The 15,582-nt window shown below is 34.7% G+C and overlaps 1 protein-coding gene across 3 annotated transcripts in view; it reads right to left on the minus strand.

The window, feature by feature from the left end:
* Positions 1–2,224: 2,224 nt before the first annotated feature.
* The window catches only part of ARL5A (ADP ribosylation factor like GTPase 5A), a 31,754-nt gene continuing 18,396 nt past the window's right edge, over positions 2,225–15,582 (minus strand). For all 3 annotated transcript variants that reach the window (XM_025404756.1, XM_025404757.1, XM_025404758.1), the window contains exons 5-6: positions 11,105–11,256; positions 2,225–7,489 (exon numbers count right to left, since the gene is read on the minus strand). In XM_025404756.1, the coding sequence (XP_025260541.1) occupies positions 7,441–7,489; positions 11,105–11,256 (201 nt within the window). In that variant the 3' untranslated portion in view covers positions 2,225–7,440. The remainder of the gene's footprint in view (positions 7,490–11,104; positions 11,257–15,582) is intronic.

The following is a 15,582-nucleotide window of genomic DNA, read 5'->3' on the forward strand; positions in this document are numbered from 1 at the left end:
CTGACAACAAACTCTGGTATGTTACTTACATTCCTTGATGTAGGCCCACACAGATTTCAAATACATAAAATTTCTACATATCTGCCACTACATGATGCTTTTAAGCCATTTTTAAGGAAATAAGTGCTATTTCTACTAAAAGACTGAATGAGGAAAACATAGTCACCTAGAAACCCTTTTGAAATTAGGCAGAATTAAATGAGAATTGAGGTAAGCGTTAAGTAAGAATTAAACGAGGCAGTATGCTGCAATCACACAGGTAAAAAAACAAAACAAAACAAAAAACCTACCTATGAGAACAAAAGATGTAGAAAAAAACAACAAAAACATTAGGAATCCATTCATTCATTCGTCAACACATATAATTGAACACATACCAGGCACTGTGTTCAGCACAGAGAGATATAATTGCCATCCTGCGGTTTACATTCTAGCGGAGGGGAGAAACACGATATTTAAGTCAGCATGTGATGGGGGCTGACTCCTCTCTCCCTTTTTCCCTTTTTTCTTCTGTTTACTATCAACTAAGGTCATGAATGTTCACTTTAATAATATTCATTTTAAATGACTGAACTTTTCTCAGATTTTAAAATAAATCAACTATGCAAACTGATCATAATTTGTCAGGCTCATTTCCAATTCTAACATTCAGAAATAAAAGATAGAGAGCTCTCTATAAATTGACCAGTGCCAGAAAAGTTTCCTAGAGAAGATCAGGACAATCTTTTTGTCATTTGTACAAAGCAGCTGTCATACCTTTTCAATTACCATGTGGATCCCAGTCTTCCGACACTGAATCTGCACATTTAGAGAATAAACCAGAATAAAAACACTGACAACACAGAGGTGTGAATAGTAATTATAATTAACCCTTTCTAAAAGAAAAGGTATAGGTAATAGTACATAACAGAGTAACAATTGTAACTCGTTTTTTTTTTTTTTTGCCTTTTTACTCAAAGCATAAACCAGAGACAATACATTATACCAGATTAACATGCAACTTAAAAAGAGGTTAATGTACATATTAAGCATGGAAATTCACCAGTAAAATCTTATTTGTCATTTTACCCCAACTACCTTGACATTATTCTTCCATTTCATAATCAACAAGGTTCTACTTCCGGTCACCTGATAAACACTTTGCATTCCTGGAGCTTGACATTTCAGTCAATTATGGACACAAGAACATTGTTACAAGTATAATGAAAAAACACATCTACAAAGTAGCTGACTGCGCTGCTTTCAATGAAGGTCCCCACTCCAACCTGTCCACTCCCTCCCTTTTCTCAGCACAAACATAAATATCCCCCAGTCATTCATGAAGCTGTGTTGTTAAAAAGGTCCTGAAGCATTATTTCCCTAGACACCCAACACATCAGTACTGACCAAATAAAAACCACCCAGGCACTCTAAAATTGTTTTTCAAACCTTCCTTGTGTGTAAAATTTTCCTAGCATACAGAGAAACACAAGTTCGCAAAATGATAAAAAGATGACACAATATTTCTGCCTCTTCTTGCATGCAAATCTTAAGTCAAAACCTTTTATTGTTTTGGAAATTCAAATACAAGAAACCTAAGATTTTCTTATTTGCTTGTCAATATGCATAGAGCTCAATTGGCAGGGATGGGGAGCGGAGCGGGGGAAGATGTTATACAAAGAGACTAGGTGGAACCCATTTTTATCTAGGCTTCTCTAGGACAATATGATAAACAAGAAAGATTAATATCTACAAGAAGAATGTCATATTTAAAATCAATATGATTAGTAAAACGTATTTTAAGTACAAATTAAAATGATTAGTATACATTTCTCTCATCTCTAGCAACCAACAGAGCCCTCATTAGACATAGCTGCGTCCTCAATGCTGTATCCTGGACATTCGCCTAAAAAACATCTTTAAAAGTGCTTTGCAGGTATCACCTCATCTCATGGAACCACAGAGGGATTAAGAAAAGGCTACTCCAATCTAAAGGACTATTTTCAAGCAAAAATAGAGGAATTCTGTGTATCATCAATGAAAGAAGTTTAGGGGAAGGGTATAGTACATATTACAATAATTTAAAATCATATGCACATTTTACTTCCCATGCACGATGATTTCTAACATGAAACAATGTAACTATACATCACTGAAAATACAATCAAGCTTTGCCCCAGAACTTACAGCCACACTCTACAGTCAGTTAAAAAAAAAAACCCTGGAAGAATATATGATAAATATATTCAGATTCTATTAGTCTGATTTGTAAGTAGAATCTAAACAAAGAGGAGGAATTTGGGCACTTATGCACATGCACAAATGGCTCAACATCTAAATGATATGATGCAAAATTACCACTATGAGAATCAAGAGGCTACTCGTATGCAAGCAACAAACTTTTACTTATGATTTCAAACATACAGTTTAATATTCTGTTAAAATTGTTTTTTAAAAAACAGTAGTAGGGTTCAGTTTTCTAGTCTTAGCATGAACTAATGCCAGGGACATGACTATTTGTATTAGGAAAGAGACAAAATGGTGTGGCTTGTGCTTCATTACGTCATGGTTTGTTGAGGGTTAGGTGAGTGTCAATTTCAAGACTTTTTATTCAGGCCAGGCACAGTGGCTCACGCCTGTAATTCCAGCACTTTGGGAGGCCAAGGCAGGCGGATCACGAGGTCAGCAGATCGAGACCATCCTGGCTAACACGGTGAAACTCGTCTCTACTAAAAATACAAAAAAATTAGCCGGGCGTGGTGGCGGGCGCCTGTAGTCCCAGCTACTTGGCAGGCTGAGGCAGGAGAATGGCGTGAACCGGGGAGGTGAAGGTTGCAGTGAACCGAGATCACGCCACTGCAGTCCAGCATGGGCGACAGAGCAAGACAATGTCTCAAAAAAAAAAAAAAAAAGAAAAAGAAAAAGAAAAAAAAGACTTTTTATTCAAATAAAGCACAAATTGTGACAGAAACCCTCTAGGCTGTGTCATCAGTTAAGACAAGCACATACGATACCATAGAAAATACATACAATTTATTAGATGGGCTTAAAATCAACACAAATCCAGTTTTAGGCACTTGTTGAGTATAGACTATGGGAATTTTTTACCAAAGAACGGGATGTCTAGCAGGTAACAGCATAAAGATTTAAACTTTAGTTTTCAGAACAATACACAAGGGCTAGACAATTGATAAGAAATACTGCATAACTCATCCAAGTGTATCCTGGAACATTTCTTTCCAATTTGACAGGGCTTTAGGGTTAACTAGAAAGTTACTTTTTAGCATCCAAAATTCTAATTTCTGGCTTTCTTTCCTTTTTACTCTATTATCATGGTCTTAAAATAAACTATCATACATTCTTTGAAGGAACATGATATAGAAGTTTTATTTTTGTATAAGGGGAGCTTTAAAGACATATTTCTTTATCTGTATTTACAGTCAATGCATGACAAGTGATTATTTTGATGTCTTTTAAAGCCCATTTAAACAGGTTTATTTTGTAAGGACAGGCTTTTCATTACTAACTCCTTTAGCCATCTAATGTTTATCTCTGTTTTGTAAGTAAACATGAACTAAAAAATGGGATGTGGGCAATAGCTTCAAGAATGCCCTTAGGTTATAGGCTATATATAAATTTGGTTTGGCATCTTTTTCCAACTCAAACTGAACTGGTATTCTGTGAAACATAACCATTCTTGGTAGTGGGAAGATAATACACATAAAACTTAATCCCGCCCATGCCTAACTAGTAGCTCAAGGAAGTGGCAGAGTCTGGGTATTTCTCCTAAGTTTCTGAATCTACTTCCCAACATGTGAAGTTAAATTAAGAAGCATGAAAATGTTAAATATAAAGAATTATAATATTGGCATCTATATGCTATTCACACTGCAAGCTGGTCTTCTGATGGACTCCACATCTCTGATAATGCTCTCTAATGAGCAAAGTCCAAATCACTGCCTCAAGTCAGTGGTGAGAAGATAGCAAGGAACTAGAAAAGCTGCATAGAAACTACTGGTTTGGAAACCATTGTCTATAGCAATGGTTATAGAGAAAGTTTAAAGTAACCTCCAGGACAGAGATATCTTCACTGATAGTAAATGAAGACACAAGAGAGAAGGGGATACCTGAGCTATGGGGAAGCTGATCTTGAAAGCAAGGAGATCCAGATTACATTTGGAGAGTGGGAGGGGTCAAAGTTACATGGAGAAACTTGTCTTTCCCCAGCCTTGAAAAGGGGATTGATGACAAGATATAACTGGGCAATTGAGAGAAGACTGGAGTTTGGAGATAACCGATGACGTGGTACTATCTCCTGTATACAAAGCAGAGCCTATTATACATACATTCCCAAAAATGCCTGCAGAGAAATCTAGATTTTCTATTTACACTAATATAAACAGGTTTTGAGGTTGTCTGTACTGTATATGGTTGCTGTAGTGACAGCAAGAAACATAAAGTGCCTATACAAGAGGGGACAATAGAGTCATGTTTCTAGGCATCTTAATACTATATACTGAGACAAAAAGGAAAAGAAAGTCAGGGACTTCATCCCTTTGCTCAAGCTCTGTGCACTTCTCTAGGTCTCAAATGACCTACTAGGCACTTTTTAAGGCCAGAAAATAAAAACTCTTCTTCCCTCTATTTCATCCCATGCTTCTAAAGTCATTTTCACTACCTATATTAAAAATGCCAGTCAGCAGTGCTAAAACACTTTTATATTCTTAAGGCAAAATGTCATATAAGAAAATGAATCCCCTATCCACTTCCCCACTATAACCCCTAAGCCACCTGCCTTCATTGTATGCTTTGCCCATTATGAGGACCAAGATGTACTGGGAAGATAAAAGAGAACTGAAAATTTCAAACAAGAACCCTCTATATAATGTGTAAGATACACTTTCACAGATGCTATTATGACAAAATTAAACATATTCAAATGCTTATAGCATATGGTTACTTTTGCCCAGATATCAAAAGAAGTTAAATAACTTTCAAAATTAGTATCAAAAACAGGATATTTAAATCCAACCACATGTACAGAAGTATGAATCTTTGTTCTTCTCAGAGCTGAACACAATGACTCCACGAGATGTTTTCACTCAAAAGTGGCATGTTAAAAACCCAAAAGCATCTCCCTTTGCTTAATTCCACTTAAACTACATACAAATTGCCAATATGACTTTTCACCAGCCTCTCCATCTTATCTGAAAATAATACTGTTAAAATGATTTTGACATTTTCATATATAAATTTATTTTTTCCCAACTATAATTTTGGTTTTATGTACAAGTACACAAATACCACCTTATTTTTAATGTTTACCTTGAAGGGTAGAAAACAAAATCATGTTTTATAAATGTAGTATAAAATTACACATCTTCTCATGATGTCAAGTCAATAATCCACTAAACCAACTGTAACAAGGTAGTGCATGCTTTAAACATCCAATTAAGAATAAATCTGAGCCAATATCTTGATGACAAGGTAATGTGCTGATACTGTGTTAAACTGATGTGGCAGTAATCCAAGGGACTAAGCACATGATTATTCAAATTAAAAAATAAAAAGGACAAAAGGTGCAGATTTTCTGGGCTACATCACAGAATATTTGTCTGGTGAAACCGTAATACAGATTTGGGTGAAGGAGATTTTTAATAGATAACAAGTAATTCTTTATAGTGATTTGAAGAAGTATGAGAACATATGAGAAAAGCTTAGTAATTTAAGATTTACTTTTGTAAAACCATGTGGACAAAGATTAAATGTTATGCTTGCATTTTGAACATTATAAATATAAAATACAAAACATTCAATGTTAAATACTGATCTCCCATGCCAGACCTGGATTTAGATATGGAGTATTTCCCATTTTAAAGAAAGAAAACTTCCAAAGTTTTGTCAATATTTAAAGTATATACTATTATTCCTCACCAAAATCTTCATGAAACTTAAAAGGCTGATATTAAAAGTAGTTGTTTTTTTTTCTTAAATATGCTAAAACAAGTGAGTTTGGATTAACCTTCAGATTTTCAAGGCATGAAAGATACATAGAGTACCCCAGAATATGTTTTAACACATTTAGGATAAGTTTGTTTACAATTGTGACAGGAATACCTCTAACTTTCAGACATTGAAAAAAATACCCTAAGCAAACAGAGAGGGTGTTTTGGGTCAAGTTACTTCTTAGTACAAATAATACATGGTAGCAATCAATTTTTAAACCAAATTCTTAAAATCATTCAAAAAACACTTGCAGTTTATAATTGTCAATGAATTTATGTAATAGATGATACAAAATTTAGAAATAAAAAATCTCACACTATATTCCAAGTACCAAAATAAGAAGAAATTGGCAAATTAAGAAATTATCAATGTTGCTCAGAAACATGCCTTACTTTTACTCTGAAATTCACTTTAACTCCTTGATGTATAATTTAATGCTTAAAAATAATATAGCTAAGTTGTTTAATAGTATTTATAGAATATTACTTTTCTGGGTAGACATGTTTCACACAACAGTTTTCAATGAATGCTGAGCATTCATTTGATAATTTTAATCATAATTTGATTCACTGATTAATGGATTAATAATTTATTCAGTAATTTAGATGCCATAAGAACCACTGAAAGGAATAATCTGATAGTTGCTCATTGTACAATCCTGCCCATTAGTAATACTAAGCCAAGAATCTGATAGCTATCCCACTCTGTTGAATTATGTGTTTCCATGTTTGTGATTTTGGTCAACAACAAAAAATCAATACGCAATGTCATGCTTTTTCCTTTTCCTTTTTTTTTTTAAATAAGCAGCTCAATGATTTGGGAGGTTGGTTAGTACAATACAGAGAACATAGAGAGAAAGTATAAAATGGCACTGAACACCAATGCCAATACTTATCTCATTATGGTTATAACGAAGGATATTATTAATATTTGTGTTATTTTTCTCTGGAACATAAATCAATGCCATTAACTTGAACTTGAGGTATATACACAATACACACACAACCTTAAGCAAAATACTTTTCATAAGTAACATTACATTTTAAAATATTGGAAACTGAATATCTGTGCTGATTTGTATTTTGACTTAATGGAACAAGAAGAAAACAACATTCAACTAGGGAGGGTTATACTGATAATAAAGCTCTTAAAATTCAAAATGTCTTCCTCTCCCTTTGTACTTACCACAGGCTACACAATGTCCTGAGAGGATTCATTATGAGAAAAACGTCAATCACAGCTTTAATAACTTACTTTGGAAAAAACTAATAAGAAAGTAAATTGGAAGGTGAGACTTCATCTTTGTTTTCAAATAAGTGGTCTTAATTTTTCTTCTTATAGAAAAAGTTTAAATCAGTTTATTATAAATATATCTAAACCATTAATTTTTGCAGCTTTCAGGTAAAGTCCAGCACTTCATTTATACAAAGTCTATTTAGAAGAGGTCAGTAGAGATCATCTAATCTTAAGTCGTGACATCATCCATTCAAGTCCTTGGCACAACCTATAAAGAAAACAAAATCATTTGATTAAATTCTGAACTAAGAAGCTATGAACAGCAAACTAAAAGGCAGTATTTTTCATTTAGCTAAATAACAAAGATTTAAAAATCAATAATATTCAGTGCTTGGGCTGCTGCAGTGAAGCCATATTCTCATACATAATCCATCTGTGCTTTTTCTGTCTTTCCTCTTTTTAAGACAGGGTCTCCCTCTGTCACCCAGGCTGGAGTGCAATGGCACAATCAATGGCAGCCATGACCTCTGGGCTCAAGCGATCTCCCCACCTCAGCCCCCCAGTAGCGGGGAGTAAAGGCGTGTGCCACCACGCCCAGCTAATACATCTGTGCTCTTTTGGTTCCGTTATATCTCTAGTCCCTGGAATGCTGTCTGACACTTTTAAAAAGCTTTATAATTATACAATGAGTGCCCAAAGAAAGCAACATATGTCAAAAATATATCTGGCAATATGTATCAAAAATATTTAAAATATCAATACTCTGAATCTTTTTCTACTTCCAGAAATGTATCCTAAAAAAGAAAATCAGACATAAACATAGACTTACATACAAAACTGTTCATTAAAGTACTTTTAATAGAAAAACAACTTCTGTCTAGAAATACAGAAAACAAATAAATTACAAGACATTTGTATGATGAAATATTTAAAATTTTCCTTTCAAAAATGATTTCATAATTCTCATCACCAGGAAATGGAGGAAATAAAACCATTTTTTTTTTTTTTTTTGTATTTTTTAGTAGAGACGGGGTTTCACCGTGCTAGCCAGGATGGTCTCGATCTCCTGACCTCGTGATCCGCCCGTCTCGGCCTCCCAAAGTGCTGGGATTACAGGCTTGAGCCACCGCGCCCGGCCAATAAAACCATTTTATAATAGTTTTATTATATGTCATGATATAAATGACAAATGGCAGAATATTAAACAAAATATATATTTTGTAGTTATTAAAACAAAGTATACACATAATATGTTATATAAGTATTATAAAATGTAAGTATATAAAACTTTTGAAGGCAATAAAATTTCATATTGGTAACATCAGTTATCACTGAACAACTGGTAATTGAACATAACCCAAAATACAGAAAAGGATGTTCATTCTGGTAAAAGAAACTAAAAGTTCAGCAAAAGAGAAATGGTTGTACACATTAAGTTACAATAAAATGAAGAACTGTTAATAAGTATTAACTATTATCTATGACAAGCTTTTGTAGACACAAAAAACTATGTTACAATATAAATTTTTTTCAATTCAGATTTTTGCTAAGTATGAGTCTAATAATGTAAAAGAAGACACAAATAGAAAAAAGACAGCAATGAGGTAAATAGATGGTTGTTTTGGGGTGGTTGTCCCATGCTTTTCTCCTGGGACTAGATTCGTTACTTTTAAACTACTGACAGGAAATAGTACATAAAAATAATAGATGAAGAGACTGTTTAACTCCAAACTGATAAATGAACAGTAGTTACCTAATAGCAAACTAGAAACTGACTTAACATCCATTCTCTTAATTAATCTTTACAACACTGAGATTAGAATCCTTCCAATGTTAGAGGAAATCCAGGTTGGCAATGTTAGCAAATGGGAAAAGTGGGAGTCAAATGAAGTCACACACCGAAGTTTGTGATCTCCAATACACTGAATCAAAACGCTAATGCATACTAAAACCAATAATTTAGATCAAGGCAGCTGAACTATAAAAGAAAAACAGAACATTTCTCTCAAAACCAAACTCATCTATTACCTTCCTATTTTTAAAACAAAATTGTTTTACCTCTTTTTAAAATGAAATTGAGTTGATACTAATGATACATTTTCCATACAATTATCAAAGTATATAAATTAAATCTATGTCAATCCTAGATGACTTGTCTTTATTGCCAAATATTATAAATCCATGCTTTTGCTTGACAAAGATATATATACTAAACTATTTGACAAATATTTAACATATTTTTACTTAAATGAATACATGGATAATTGGTATTATCTGTGATTTTTTTTAAAGAACAGGTTTTTCTTTTTAATTAAAAAACCTTTTTTAAGGTTCTAATTATGCTCTTCCAAATGTCAGTAATAGTGCCTTCTATTAAGATTTGGCTTCAATAATTCATTATATTTGGTTTACCCTTCATCTTGGTCTTGAAAGCAAAACAATTTCTCCCACTTGAGCAAATTCATCTATACCCCACGCTTTTGTCCTTTTCTAAAACCTCAAGAACCCCAAACTTAAGACCTCTATTTAGAATCCTTTATCGCTTATTTCTTTTTTCCTCTGCTTTTAAATGCAATCATGCATCATTTAATGACAGGGATACATTCTGAGAAATGTGTCAGGTGATTTCATCACTGTGTGAACATCACAGAGTGTACTTACACAAACCTAGATGGTACAGTCTAGTATGCACCTAGGCTCCGTGCTATACAGCCTGGTGCTCCCAGGCTACACACCTACATAGCATGTTACTGTACTAAATTCTGTAGATGACCATAACCCAACAGTAAGAACTTTTGTACTGAAACATATCTAAAAATAGAACAGGTTATTGTAAACATACAGTATTTTAATTTTATGGGACCACCGTCATATATGTGGTCTATCACTGACCAAAACATCATTATAGGGTGCATGACTGTATATACAGATCCACCATATTTTGGAAAAACAACAACAAAAATTGTACTTTATTTTTATCCTTCTTTTGGCTTTTTATCCTATTTCCAACCTCCTCTATTTCATCTGCCACACTCAAGAGTTTATAAAGCTATTTTTGCTTCCTAAAATCAACCTCCTCTTTAAACTACACTTACCTCATGCCCACTTTCCCAATGCACAGAATTTGTTCTGACAAAATGGTTGAATACATTCATTTGTTGTTAATTCAGTGGCATCCTCCATCTCCTGGTCCTTGACCTTAGATTTGACAATGCCGACCACACCACTTCCTTCTTGAAATACTTTCAACTGTGGGCACTAGACAGGGCAAATTTCTACTCTAGGCACACACTTCTCTTCCAACACCTATCATTCCAGAACCAAGGACCAATCACTGCTACACTCTCTCCAATTCCCTCAATCCTTCGTTTGTTTAAGTGCATCAGTTCCAACAGTCAGTAACCCCAAAGTAGTCTCAGACATGAATTATCTTTGATTTGAGCTTCTTTATGCATAAAATATCACTTACAAACAATTACTCTGTAGGACTGTTATGGGGATTAAATGAAGCACTATATGGAAAGCACTCCAGACACAGGACATGCTCAGCAAGTGTCAGGTCTTCAGTTTCACTATCATCGTAAAATGTATTTCCTAACTTCTCCAGCTCTCACTGATACTCCCGTTTCTCTGAGCTACTACAGCAATTTTAACAGCTACATGCTTACATGTTCAGTAGGTTTATGTGTATTATGTTTACGTTGTTTTACTATTTACAGAACCACCCTAAAAAGTCTCTGATTATAGACATGAACTACAGCTTACGTCTGTCCCTTACGATGTTTTGTACACAATAGCCTTAAATATTTAGGAGTTTAAAGAAGATATACATGTTTCTAAGCAAAATACAAGTTCGATAACATCTAAGAGGAAGACTTCTTACCCCTCGCCAGTTAGAGCACAGCATGCCTGGATATGCCACTGGTGATCTTTAATAGAAGTTAGCTTCAAAAACTGGGAGATTTCTGCTACAGTCATGCATTCTTTAACATCTTGTTTATTAGCAAAAATCAGCAATCCAGCTTTTCTTAGGTCCTATTAAAGCAAATAAAACTGTAAAGGCCAATACATTTTCCACATATTTTTCAACTTAATTAACATAATCTTTTTCACAATCTTAGTAAACAAGTATTTCTCAACTATGTGACATAAAAGCATCTCATAGCGCATAGGCTGATAACACATTTTTTATACTTGTATGTGTTTACATATTTCTTGTAGTCTTAGACTACCATTTTTTATGGTCCTAAGTGCTGTATTTAACAGTCATGTTTTCCAGTATACATACTACCCACCCCCTAAATCCAAAATTAGGCTTAAATGGCAAAGAACTACCTTTTAGCCTAATACTTGAGAGCTCTCCAAAATTCTACCTTGCCTATACTTTTCTGTTTTACCTTACATCACTCCCATATAAGTCCTCTGCTGTAATTAGCAACCTATCCTACTGCTCTCTACACAGTTTTGGGCACTGCCATCTCTATGTTGTTCAAATCATTTCTCTTGTGTATATTTCCTTCCCTCCAACCTCCTAAACCAGCCTTTCCCAATCATGATTCCACAAGAGAATTAAGCTCCACAGAAAATGATGAATGACTACATTGCAAATCTTTCAGTAACATACATAGCTAGTACCTTCTAGCTGCATAGGAAATAAATGAATTCATTACAATATATGCCTTAAAGCTTAGGGCTTAATTCTCAGTTGAAGTTCTATCCTAAACCAATCCTATTTACCCTAATTTCTGTCACTGTACATGAAGATTTCTTAGATTTGAATATGTAATATGGCCATCTTGGAGTGGCATTAAATTTACCAAGTTTCCCCAATAAGAAGTTCTATCGCTTCAATGCTATGACTCAGAGGCAAGTTCTTTAGGCTTTCTGAATTTATTCCTCATTATCTTTTGAGTATCTGATCTGAGCAAAACAGCCACTGCATAAACCCTTTTCCAAATATAATTGTGCACACTCCAAATAACAGGTATAATGTTTTATTCACAAAATAGGCCACACGTTCTTAGTCTTTTCCTGCCCCACTCCTCTCTACCTGCCAGTTTTAAAGCTAGGGACTTCCTTGACAATCTGTTTAAAATCACAGACCTTTCCCCTGAAAACGCACATATGCATATATACAAAAATTTTTAAAGTTTATGTACAATTTTAGGGTGTTAATAAATATCCTAAATTCCCTACATGGATACTGGGCCAAGAATCCATGAAGGATGTACTCAATTAGCAAATGAAATTCTCATAAAATTCTGTTATATATTACAAGATATAAAACTAAGGTTTTGGTGCCACACTTGCAAGTTTTCACAACTGTTGAATGGCATCTGTCTTCTTAGGGATTTTACTGAGATATTTTGGTTTTAATAATGTGTGTATGTGTTTGAATCAATAAAGTCTTCAGCAGATACAAAATGACTCTTGTTAGAATATAGTTTTGATGATTCTGATGCAAATAAAAACATTAGTAGTATATTTGTATTTTTCATTTGGTTAAAGGAGTTACATAAAACATTTTATATAGCAATCAAGACTAGGCCAGGCCCGTTGGCTCACGCCTGTAATTCCAGCACTTTGGGAGGCTGAGGCGGGCGGATCACAAGGTCAGGAGATCGAGACCATCCTGGGTAACACAGTGAAACCCCGTGTCTACTAAAAATACAAAAAAAATTAGCCAGGCGTGGTGGTGGGCACTGCAGTCCCAGCTACTTGGGAGGCTGAGGCAGGAGAATGGCGTCAACCCAGGAGATGGAGCTTACAGTGAGCCGAGATCACACCACTGCACTCCAGCCTGGGTGACAGAGCTAGACTCCATATTTAAAAAAAAAAAAAAAAAAAAAATCAGGACTGACTTTAATTACAGTGCCCTCTGCAGGATGGCAGCTAGTAATGCTACCACAGTTTATACAGTTATCTGAGTAAGTATGGTCAGAAAGGAATACTGCTACAATGTTCACAATTGAGATAAAGTATAACTTGTATACATATAGTAATTATCAAGGATATACAGTAAATATTTTTTCTTTTCTCCTAAACAGAAAATGAAACCATTAATCAGCTGGGCGTGGTGTCTCACACCGGTAATCCCAGCACTTTGGAAGGCCAAGGTGGGGGATGTCTTGAAGCCAGAAGTTTGAAACCAGCCTGGCCAAAAGGGCGAAACCCCGTTTCAACTGAAAACATAAAAATCAGCAAGGTGTAGTGGTGTACACCTGTACTCTCAGCTACTTGGGAGGCTGAGTGATGAAAATCGCTTGAACCCAGGAGGTGGAGGTTGCAGTGAGCCAAGATAGTGTTGCTGCACTCCAGCCTGGGTGACAGAGTAAGACTTTGTCTCAAAAAAACACAAATAAAAGAAACCATTATCAATAGTTGTTATGTGGCTGAGTCAATAAGTAGATGGACTTTCCATGGGATTTAATTCCTATCTTTCTATCTTCTCAGTTTCAGTATGTCTTGCTAGTGTGTGCTGAAGTCTTATATAGGTCAAGTTTGCTAATGTTGACATGTTGAAAGAACAACCTTCTGACAAATACTTGGCACAAGTTACGACACATAGTTTATATTATTATAAGTAATTTGTATTCATTCTTAATGATGAAATTATTTGTAGAAGCCCCTAAACTGAAAATTGAAAAATACAAAAAACAAAGCCATTTAATAAAAGGTCTCCAAATACCTTAAATCAATTTTTCTAGATCTCAAAGTTTCAAACTTTAGAGTTCTTGACTTTTAAGAAGTTATTTTATCAATTTTTAAATATTTAGAAAGAGAAGAAAATCTTCATTTGCTTTCTATTATATAACCCCAAAACCAAATATGTATACATTAGAACAGTAGAAAATAGATACATTAAATTAAGGCTGTTCATCAACTCGACTTAACAAGGGGTCAAAGTATAAGGTGAACAATGGTGATCTTTTGTACATAAGCCATTTCAAACACTTTAAAACCATTTCTGCTACAAATTTTTAGTCTAAGATATATTTTAGTTTTATCAAGGAGATGAATAACAGCAATTGCAAGACATATTTACTTAGCATCTTCTATATAGCATACATAGTTGTCAATTTGTTTCTTAAAACTTCATTTGCGGGCTGGGCGCAGTGGCTTACGCCTGTAATCCCAGCACTTTGGGAGGCTGCGGTGGGCAAATCACTTGAGATCAGGAGTTTGAGACCAGCCTGGCCAACAAGGTGAAACCTCGTCTCTACTAAAAATATTAAAAAATTAGCTGGGTGTGGTGGTGGGCGCCTGTAATCTCAGCTACTCGGGAGGCTGAGGCAGAAGAATTGCTTGAACCCAGAAGACGGAGGTTGCAGTGAGCCGATATGGTGCCACTGCACTCTGGCCTGGGCAACAGAGTGACACTCCATAACAAAACAACAACAACAACAACAGCAGCAAAAACACTTCATTTGTGAAGGTAACTCCTAGAAGTTGAATCACTCTGAATAAAATTTCAGACTTTGGTGTTTGGAACCATTTTAAAATTAATGAGTTTTAAAGTTGAACACTTCATTTATGATAAAACTTTGAAAATTATTTTAAAATTTTTAGCTTTGTATTTTGCAATAATGTAAAGAATCGTTATCAGCAATGACAATAAGATTTTGTTGGTTTATGTAGTATGTATGAAACATCCAAGTAACATCATGTCTACATTTATTTTTCACTCACACATTCTCACTCTTTGATCCATTTGTCTCTCTCCAGAACTCTGCCTGTTTGGCTCTTCTTGACCCTACTGAGTAGCTTGCTCAAACTCCCAACTTCATCTGTAATTCCTTTCTTCTCTGGTCATCTCCTCATTCAGTCTCCTTTCACTTTCCAACTAGGCCCTACTTATGTCTTCTTTTTTCTTCTGCTAATAAAGAGTCTGAATGAGAATACTCAAGTTCAAAACCTAGATCTTAAAAAGCTAGTCAAGTCACATAACCTTTCTGGGCCCCAGTGTACTCACCCATAACAGATAAGGTTAAGTGACCTATGTAAGTTAATGCCCTCAGCTAGTAAAAATCAAAGACTTTGAACCCTGCTACTGGGCTCTTCATATACTGATCCTGCTGCATATTGGCCAATTAGAGTAAAAATCAGATAGGGTGACTACCTGTTAACAAAGTAAAAGATATAGCCCAGAGACAACATTTGTATCAATTTTCCTTTTTCCAAACTCTTCATAAAACCACCCTTTGGAATAAACTGAAAAAGGCTGCATTTTTGCAAAATATGAAGTTGAAAAGAAAAGAAAAAACAAAAAACCTTTGTCTTCTGCCTCTGTTATGGCTTATTGCTTGTATCCCAACTAGAAATGGAATTTGGCAAATGAACACAGAATGGCAAGATGTATTT

Source organism: Theropithecus gelada, chromosome 12 (genome assembly GCF_003255815.1).
Source record: "Theropithecus gelada isolate Dixy chromosome 12, Tgel_1.0, whole genome shotgun sequence".
Taxonomy (NCBI): Eukaryota; Metazoa; Chordata; class Mammalia; order Primates; family Cercopithecidae; genus Theropithecus; species Theropithecus gelada.